At 44.5% G+C, this 10832-nt stretch overlaps 1 protein-coding gene across 1 annotated transcript in view; it reads right to left on the bottom strand.

Annotated features, from left to right (window-relative positions):
* The window catches only part of tmem116 (transmembrane protein 116), a 14516-nt gene extending 7571 nt beyond the window's left edge, over positions 1–6945 (bottom strand). The window contains exons 1-2 of the mRNA XM_027275302.1: positions 6781–6945; positions 5506–5569 (exon numbers count right to left, since the gene is read on the bottom strand). Coding sequence (XP_027131103.1) covers positions 5506–5569; positions 6781–6945 — 229 coding nt within the window. The remainder of the gene's footprint in view (positions 1–5505; positions 5570–6780) is intronic.
* Between the last annotated feature and the right edge of the window lie 3887 nt (positions 6946–10832).

Here is a 10832-nt window from a genome sequence, read left to right as displayed (position 1 = left end):
GAAAGATTAGAAGAAGAAGAAGAGAAAAGAAGAAGAAGAAGAAAGAATTTCAGATGTATGAGGGTGCTGCACATGTTGGAAGTGTTGGAGGTGTTAGAGGTGTTTGCACATTTGCATGATGTGGAAGTGTGTTCAGGTGTGAAGTGTTGCAGGTGTTGGAGAGTGTTGCAGGTGTTGGGAGTGTTGCAGGTGTTGGAAGTGTTGCCAGGTGTTGGAAGTGTTGCAGGTGTTGGAAGTGTTGCAGGTGTGGAAGTGTTGCAGTGTTGGAGGTGTTTGGGAGTGTGCAGGTGTGGGTTGTGCGGTTTGTTGGGGAAGTGTTGCAGGTTGTTGGAGGTGTTGGAAGTGTTGCAGGTGTTGGAAGTGTTGCAGGTGTGGGAGTGTTGCAGGTGTTGGAGTGTTTGCAGGTGTTGGAAGTGTGCAGGTGTTCAGGTGTTGGAAGTGTTGCAGGTGTTGGAAGTGTTGCAGGTGGTGGAGTGTGGGAGTGTTGCATGGTTGGAAGTGTTGCAGGTGTTGGGAGTGTTTGCAGGTGTTGCAGTTGTTGCAGGTGTCGTGTGGAAGTGTTGCATGGGGGGGGTGTTGGGGGAAGTGATTGCCGGTGTTGCAGGTGTTGGGAGTGTTGCAGGTGTTGCAGGTGTTGGAAGTGTTGCAGGTGTTGGAAGTGTTGCAGGTGTTGGACGTGTTGAGGTGTTGCAGGTGTGGGGGTGTGAGGTGTTGGAAGTGTTGCAGTGTTGCAGTGTTGGAGGTTGCAGGTGTTTTTTGGAAGTGTTGCAGGTGTTGGAAGTGTTTGCAGGTGTTGCAGGTTGTTGGAAGTTTTTGTTGCAGGTGTTGGAGTGTTGCAGGTGTTGGGATGTTCAGGTTTGGAGTGTTGCAGGGTTGGGAGTGTTGCAGGTTGTTGGGATTTGGGTGTTGCAGGTGTTGCAGGTGTGGGAGTGTTGCATGGTTTTGTGGAAGTGTTGCAGGTGTTGGGAGATTGAGGTGTTGCGGTGTGCAGTGTTGGGAGTGTTCAGGTGTTGCAGGTGTTTGAGGTGTTGACAGTGTTGTTGAAGGGTTGGGAGTATTGCAGGTGTTGAGGTGTTGCAGGTGTTGGAGTGTTCCAGGTGTTGCAGGTGTTGCAGGTGTTGGAAGTGTTGCAGGTGTTGGGAGTATTGCAGGTGTTGCAGGTGTTGCAGGTGTTGGGAGTGTTGCAGGGTGGAAGTGTTGCAGGTGTGTGTTGAAGTGTTGCAGGTGTTGGGTGTGGAAGTGTTGCCGGTGGTTTGGTGTGTTGCAGGTGTTGGAAGTGTTGAGGTGTTGAGTGTTGGAGTGTGAGGTGTTGGAAGTGTTGCAGGGTGTTTTGAGTGTTGCAGTGTTGAGTGTTGGGAGTGTTGCAGGGTGCGGTGTTGCAGGTGTTGGAAGTGTTGCAGGTGTTGCAGTTTGTTGAAGTGTTGCAGGTGTTGGGAGTGTTGCAGGGTGTTGAGGGATGGAGTGTTGCAGGTGTTGGGGAGTGTTGCAGGTGTTGGGAGTGTTGCAGGTGTTGCAGATGTTGGAAGTGTTGCAGGTGTTGCAGATGTTGGAAGAAGGTGTTGCAGGGTTGCAGGTTGTGTTGCAGTGTTGCAGGTGTTGTGTTTGCGTGTTGCAGGTGTTGCAGGTGTTGCAGGTGTTGGAAGTGTTGCAGGTGTGGGAGTGTTGCAGGTGTTGGAACGTGTTGAGGTGTTGGCGCAGTGTTGGAAGTTTGCAGGTGTTGCAGGTGTTGGGAGTGTTGCAGTGTTGGAAGTGTTGCAGGTTTGTTTTTCAGGTGTTGGGGTGTTGGCAGGTGTTGGGAGTGGTTTGCAGGTGTTGCAGGTGTTGGCGTGTTGGGGAGTGTTGCAGGTGTTTGGGAGTGTTGCAGGTGTTGGAAGTGGGGTTGCAGTGTTGCAGATGTTGGAAGTGTTGCAGGTGTTGGGAGTGTTGCAGGTGGTGGAATGTTGCAGGGTTGGAGTGTTGCAGGTGTTGGGTTAGTGTTGGAAGTGTTGGAAAGGGCGGCAGTAGCTCAGTCCATAGGGACTTGGCTTGGGAACCGGAGGGTGGCCGGTTCAAGTCCCACATGGGCACTGTCGAGTGCCCTTGGCAAGGCACTGACCCCCCCCCCCAACTGCTCGCAGAGCGCTGGTCGGCTGGCTGCCCATCACTCCACCATCTCTCTCCCCATTTGCATGTCTTATGCCGTTGTACTGCTTGTGTCCGGTTAAAATGCATTTAAATAAAAAAATAGAGGTGAAAAAAAGAATTTCCCATTGAGGGATTAATAAGTAATCTTCTTCTTCTAAGTGTATGAGGTGGTGCGGTTGCATGTTGCAGGTGTTGCAGTGTGTTGCAGGTGTTGCCGTGTCTATTACCGTTCGATGGTGTGCAGGTGGTAACAGTGTGTGTTGAGGCTGCTAGGCAGCGCTGGAGAGAACAGCAGCAGCTCGATCAGCCAGCAGAGAGGAAAGCAGCGGTCGGACCACACTGACAGCAACAGAGCTGCAGCGCCAGACAGACATCTCAGATTGAACACTCTGTAATGAACATCGTATCAACAACAGTCTGTACATACTAACACGTTCTGTACATACTAACACTCTGTCAACTACACGTCTGAACACTGTCTGTTAACATACTAACACGTCTTACATACAACACGTCTGTACAACATGTCTGTTACATATCTAACACGTCTGTACATTCTAACCCGGTCTGTACAACACGTCTGTGACCATACTAACACGTGGCATACTAACATGTCTTGTACAACATGTGCTTACATACTAGCACTCTTTACATACTAAAACGTCTGTACATACAAACACGTCAGTACATACTAACATGTCTATTACATACTAAGAACATGTCTGTCAACACACTCTGTACATACTAACAGTCTGTTACATACTACAGTCTGTACAACCGTCTGTACATACGAATGTCGTACATACTAACACGTCAGTACACTAAGCGTAATACAACGTCATGTACATACTAACATGTCTGTCTACAAATGTCTGTTACAACTCCTTCTGTACATACTAACCGTACACACTGTAATATCTGTCTAACACTAAATCGGTCAACTACGTCTGTACAACACGTTGACTACACAGTAACTTATACACATGTGTCACATGTCGGCTATAACAGCGTACAACACGTCTGTAACATACAACAACTGTCATCTAACCGTCAAGATTACTAACACGTCTGTTACATCTTCTAAACATCGTCGGTACGCTACTAAACATTGTACATCTAAAGCTGTACATACAACATGTCTGAACCTACTAAACATGTCTGTACACACCTGAAAACACGTCCTGTACATACTAACACGTCTGTATCATACTAACGCAGTCAGTTCAACACGCTGCAAACACGTCTGTACATACTAACAGCTGTACATGTCTACATACTAACACTCTGACATACACACAGTCTGTACTACTAAACACGCTCTGTACATACTTAACATCGTCTGTACAACTGTCTGACATTACTAATTGGACAACGTCTGTACATACTAACACGTCTGTACATACTAAATGTCTGTACAAAAACGTTGTACATACTAACACGTCGTACAACGTGGACTTACACTACTAAGTCCTGTACAAACATGTCTGTTACTATAACAGCTGTAAACAACTGTCTGTACATACTAAACACGTCGTACAGACAAACACAGTTGTACATACTAACACGTCATACCTAACATGTCTGTACATACTAACACGTCTGTCACCAAGCTGGCTGTACATACTAAAAACCACTCTGTACTACAACACGTCTGTACATACTACACGTCTTGTAATTATAACCTACATCAGTCTGTACATTACTAACACGTTCTGTATACTAACGGTCAGTCGTACAAACATGTCTGTACATCCTAACTACGTCTTAGACAAACGACGGTCTGTACATCCTAAAAGTCTTACATAACTAATCGTCTGTACAAACACGTCTGTACATACTAACGTCTGTCATCTTAACCACGTCCGTACAACACGTCTGTACATACTAACACGTCTGTACATACTAAACACAGTCTAGAATTCATCATACTAAGACGTCTGTACATACTAACAGTGTGTAATATAAATGTTTACAACACGTCTTGTACATTACTAACATCGTAGCTACATTTCGGTAACATTATACTAACGACGTCGTAACACGTTATACTAACACGTCAGTTACACTAACAACTCGTCTGTACATACTAAAATGTCTGTACTACTAACTACCCCCGTCTGCCAATATAACACGTCTGTAACATACTAACATGTCTGGTACAATAACACGTCTGTACAATACTAACAAGCACCGTACAGCTACGTCAGTACCTAACTAACACGTCATACATACTACACGTCTGTACATACTAACCGTCTGTACTCGCATACTAACATAAAGTCTGTACAATACCTCAGTCTGTACATACTAACACTATTCGGTACATACAACATCGTCTGATACACACACGTCTGTTACATTCCACTAACACGTTCTGTACATACTTAACACGTCAGTTACATATCTAACACGTCAGTACTAACTAACACGCTGTACATCCTAAACATTGTCTGTACAACACGTCTGTACATTACTAACCCCACGTCTTTTTTTTTTTTTTTTTCTTTTTTTCTTTTTTTTTCCTGTACATTACTAACATGTCTGTACATACTAACACGTTCTGTACATACTAACCGTCATGTACATCCTAAACACGTCAGTACATACTAAACACGTCTGTAACATACTAACATTGTTCTGTACAACACGTCTGTACATACTAAAACACGTCTGTAATACTAACATGTCTGTACAACTACATTGTCTGACACCACCACGTCTGTATTCAACTAACACGTCCGTACTACTAACATTTTCTTGTCAGTTAATACAAACATTCTGTACAACACTTCCGTACATACTAAAACACGTCTGTACTTTACTAACATGTCTGTACAACACGTCTGTACATACTATACACGTCTGTACCTACTAACATGGTCTGATACAACACGTCCTGTACATAGTGTAACAGTTCTGTTATCCTAAAACACGTTTTCGACCCTACTAACACGTCAGTTACATACTAACATTTCGTCTGTATTTCATACAACAGTTCAGTCCATACTAACACGTCCAGTACATTACTAACCACGTCTGTCATACTAAACGTGGAGGAGCTACATACTAAAACCATGTCTGTACCAAAAACACGTCTGTTACGAGTTACTGCAACCGGATCAGAAACAGAGCTACTCGTAGCGCCCCTGTACCTTTACTAATTTCATGCTGTACCAACACGTTGTACATACTAACCACGTCTGTAACATTCCTAACATGTTGTACTAACACGTCTGTACATACTAACACGTCTGTACATACTAACATGTCTGTACAACACGTCTGTACATACTAACACGTCTGTACATACTAACACGTCTGTACATACTAACACGTCTGTACATACTAACACGTCTGTACATATGAACATGAGTCACTGACCTCGGGTGTCCGGCTGAGTCTCTGTGACATCACACAGACGATGATGGAGCCTGAACCCAGAACACTGAGAACATCATGAGACATTGTGAGACATTGTGAGACATCGTGAGACATCATGTGACATCGTGAGACATCGTGAGACATAGTGAGACATCATGAGACATCGTGAGACATCGTGAGACATCATGAGACATCGTGTGACATCGTGAGACATCGTGAGACATCGTGAGACATTGTGAGACATCGTGAGACATCATGTGACATCGTCAGACATCGTGAGACATCATGAGACATCGTGTGACATTGTGAGACATCATGTGACATCATGTGACATTGTGAGACATCGTGAGACATCGTGAGACATCGTGAGACATCATGAGACATCGTGAGACATCATGTGACATCGTCAGACATCGTGAGACATCATGAGACATCGCGTGACATTGTGAGACATCATGTGACATCATGTGACATCGTGTGACATCGTGAGACATCGTGAGACATCGTGAGACATCATGAATGTTTGTATATCAAAACACAAAAAGCTGTAATTATCTTTTTTATCTTTGTTATCTCCTTTAGGACACAGGGAGCGTCCTTTAGGAAAGGAAACAGCTGCAGAGAGAGCGTGTGGACATGAACATACGTGTTGACGTGATGTCACACTCTGATCATTGTGTGGACATGAACATACGTGTTGACGTGATGTCACTCTGATCATTGTGTGGACATGAACATACGTGTTGACGTTTTTGATGTCACTCTCTTGTCGATCATTGTGTGGAACTTATGAACATACGTTTGTTGACGTGTTATTGTCACACTCTGATCATTGTGTGGACATGAACATACGTGTTGACGTGATGTCACTCTCTGATCATTGTGTGGACATGAACATACGTGTTGACGTGATGTCACTCTCTGATCATTGTGTGGACATGAACATACGTGTTGCTCTGTGACGTCCCCCGCAGACTGTCTAAAACCTGGACGTAGTCTCCGTGACGTCCTCGCAGACGGTCTAAAAACCGGACGTAGTCTCCGTGATGTCCCCGCAGACTGTCTAAAACCTGGACGTAGTCTCTGTGACGTCCTTCGCAGACTGTCTAAACCTGGACGTAGTCTTTGACGTCCCGCAGACGTCTAAAACTGACGTAGTCTCTGTGACGGCCAGCCAAGTCCTAATGTATTAATTCATTAATAAATAAAATGAAAATTGACTTTTTATTTGTAGATAAATTTAAATAAAATTAAATATTAAGTCCAGAAGATTACAGAGTGGATCTGGATCTGGTCTCCTGGTACAGCTCTTGGCAGGGGCGTGGTTAGTGAATGGTGGGCGTGGCCTGTGGGTAAGCCCCGCCCCCACGTGGGCTGCAGCATAAAGCGCTGTCGGCTCTGCTGGGCGGTCCACATGACAGGCAGGCTGCAGATCAGCATGTGGGTTTGTTGAACAGCACCGAGAAGAACACGACCAGAGCTCAGGACGGGACCGAGGTCAGTACTCCACTATCTGTACAGTACTGTTACTGCTGGACGTACAATCCACATTACTCGGGCTACTGAGTACGGTTAATGTCAAGGCAGTAACATGAGCAGCAGACTGTCACAGCAACTTTTGTTACAGCAACTTTTATGTTACAGCACTCATGTGTTCAGAAACTTTATGTGTTACAGAAACTTTAATGTGTAGAAAATTTATGTGTTACAGAAACTTTATGTGTTACGAAACTTATGTTACAGCAACTTCATGTGTTACAGAAACTTATGTGTTACAGAAACTTATGTTACAGCAACTTCATGTGTTACAGCAATCATGTGTTACAGCACTTTATGTTACAGCAACCATGTGTACAGCAACTTTATGTGTTGATGCAACTTGTGGACGTGAGTCTGCCTTCACGTTGCTGAGTGCTTTGACGCTGATGGACTGGAGGGAGTTGAAGCGGTTTGGTTAGTTTCCAGCTGCAGAAATTTGAAGCGGTTTCAGTTGCGCCGCCTCCTCTCCTCCTCTCCTCCTCCTCCTCCTCCTCCTCCTCCTCCTCCTCCCTCCTTTCAGACCTCCACTCTTCCTTCTTCTTCTCTTTTCGAACACTTGCCACTCTCTGACGCTCGAACTCATCAAACGTTGACTAAAGCACCAAATGCTGAAAATAGTCCGCCCAATAATCCACGGGGAGCAACGAGACCAGACAGGGAAGTTGAGACATGAGTTAGGAGGTCGGACCGACATGCAGCAGGTCCCTAACCAGGGGAAAAAGACAGTGGTTATTTTGATCTCATTCCTGTTTACTGGATTTGTGTTTCATTCCTTTCTTTGAAACTTCCTCTGTGTGTGTGTGTGGTGTGTGTGTTGTGTCTGAGGTGTATGAGGTGGGTCAGGTGGACCACTGCTCAGGGCTCTGCTCAGGGTCAGCAGACTTCCTCATGTTTAAACTGTGACCTCATCATCATGCGGGCTTTGCAGCAATCACAGCTCACACTACCAGAACGAACGGATGACGCGGAAACATCCAAACTTGATATTCTATATATATATTTGTGTTATTCCTGCGGCGAGACCAGTGATGTTTGTTAAGGCTAAAAGACACTGAGGAAAAGACAGGAGGCAGAAGCTGGAGGCAGCAGAGATGAAGATGCTGAGGTTTCTCTTTGGGAGGGACCAAGATGGATAGGATAAGGAATGAAGTCCATCAGAGGGACAGCACATGTTAGAGGTCTGGAGATAAGTCAAGAGGCCAAACGGAGATGGTTTCGGACTGTCAGAGGAGAGAGAGTGGAATATATTTGGTAGAATGATGCTGAAGTTTTGAACTGCCGACAGGAGGAGGCCTAGAGGAGACCAAAGAGGAGGGTTTATGGATGCGTGAAAGAGGACTGAAGGTAGCTGTGTGAGAGAAGAGGATGCAGAAGACAGGGTTAGATGGAGGCAACTGATTCAACTGTGGTGACACCGAAGGGAAAGGCCCAAGGAGAAGAAAGAAGATATTTGTGTTTAGATGAAAGGCACCCACCTGTAAAGCCGTGATACACCTAACATTTAAAAAATGATCTCCGAACCACCTTTACACTACCCAGCCCTTCCTTGACCTGATGGGAAACGTGACGTGAAGGAGAGGTCAGAGTGTCAGTAATACTTAATATTGTCCCAGCTGTCACGAAGCAAGCAGATGAAGTGTTTGTTGTTGAGCTGCTATGCTCGCTCCACCCTCCGTACCACTCACACACAAACATATTAGCAATTATGTCAAGATCTTGAGGAAGCAGCAACGGGACTTCATGAGGATTCTGCAGGACGCTGGATGGCAGCAGGTTCAAAACAGTTTTGGACTCTGTGTGTGAACGCAGGAGAACACAGGCAACAACACAACACACACAATGAGCAGAGTGACATCACGTCAACACGTATGTTCATGTCACACAAATGATCAGAGAGTGACATCACGTCAACACGGATGTTGCGTTGTACACATGATCAGAGTGACATCACGCAACACGTATGTTCATGTCCACACGCTCTCGCTGCTGCTGTTTCCTTTCCTAAAGGACGCTCCCTGTGTCCTAAAAGATACAAAGATAAAGAGATAATTAACCAGCTTTTTGTGTTTGATTATACAAAATTCAATGATGTCCTCAACGATGTCTCACGATGTCTCACGATTGTACACGATGTCACATATGTCAATGAATGTCTCACATTGTCACGCGATGGTCCCTCAGGATGTCTCACGATGTCTGAGATTCACATGATGTCTCACATGTCTCATGATGTTCTCACAATGTCTCACGATGTCTCACGATGTCCTCACGATTCTCACGAGTGTCTCACAATGTCACATAGATTCACATGATGTCTCACATGTCACACGATGTCGCATATGTCTCACGATGTCCACGATGTCCACTGATGGTCTCACGATGTCTCCGATGTCTCACGATGTCACACGATGTCTCACGATGTCTCCACAATGTCCTCACAATGTCGTCATGAGTGTTCTCATTGGTTCTGGTTCAGGCTCCATCATCGTTCTGTGTGCTGTCACAGAGACTCAGCCGGAACACCGCGGGTCAGTGACTGCATGTTCATAATGGTCAGACGTGGTTAGTATGTACAGACGTTTAGTATGTACAGACGTGTTAGTATGTACAGACGTGGTAGTATGTACAGACGTGGTTAGATAGTACAGTACGTGTTGTTACAGACATGTGAGGAATGTACAGTACGTGTTGTAATGTACAGACGTGTTGTACAGACGTGTTAGTAGTAAACAGACTTTTAGTATGTACAGACGTGTAGGTATGTACAGACTGTTAGTGTATGTACAGACGGGTTAGTATGTACAGACGTGTTGTACACATGTTAGTATGTACAGAGTGTTAGTATGTACAGACGTGGTTAGGTATGGACAACATGTTAGTATGTACAGACGTGTTTAGTAGGTACAGAAGTGTGGTAATGGTACAGACGATGTTTGTACAGACATGTTTAGTATGTCAGACGTGTTAGTATTACAACGTGTTAGTAGTACAGACGTGTTAGAATGTAAGACGTGTTGTACAACATGTTTATATGTAACAGACGGGGTGTACAGACATGTTAGTATGTACAGACGGTGGTTAGTATGTACAGACGTGTTGTACAGACAGTTAGTATGTTACAGACATGTTAGATGTACAGACCTGTTAGTATGTACAGAACGTGTTATATGTACAAACGTGTGTACAGACATGGTGTATGTACAGACGTGTTAGTATGTACCACGTGATGTGTACAGACTGTTAGTAAATGTAACATACATGGTTTAGTATGTACAGTGTTAGTATGTACAGAACGTGTTGCGTAGGTACAGACGTGTTGTAACAGACATGTTAGTATGTACAGACCGTGTTGGAATGGTACAGACGTGGTATGTTACAGACGTGTTAGTAGGTAACTGATGTGTTAGTATGTACTGACGTGTTAGTATGTACAGGACGTGTTAGTATGTTTAAACGACGTGGTTGACAGAATGTTAGTATGTACAGACGTGTTGTATGTAAAGCAGACGTGTTAGTATTACAGACATGTTAGGTATGTACAGACGTGTCTGTAACAGACGTGTTTAGTATGTACTGACCGTGGTTAGTAGGTACAGACGTGTTAGGTATGTAACAGACGTGTTGTACAGACTGTTAGTATGTACAGAGTGGTAGTAGTACGACTGTTGTACAGACGTGTTAGTATGTACAGACGTGTTGTATGTTACAGACGTGTGTTTTTACAGACATTTAGTATGTACGACGTGTGGTACAGACATTTAGTATGTACAGACGTTGGTTTTAAGTAT

Source organism: Larimichthys crocea, unplaced genomic scaffold (genome assembly GCF_000972845.2).
Source record: "Larimichthys crocea isolate SSNF unplaced genomic scaffold, L_crocea_2.0 scaffold100, whole genome shotgun sequence".
Taxonomy (NCBI): domain Eukaryota; kingdom Metazoa; phylum Chordata; class Actinopteri; family Sciaenidae; genus Larimichthys; species Larimichthys crocea.
The sequence above is the reverse complement of the archived record's forward strand: the minus strand, read 5'-3'. Positions and strand labels throughout refer to the sequence as shown.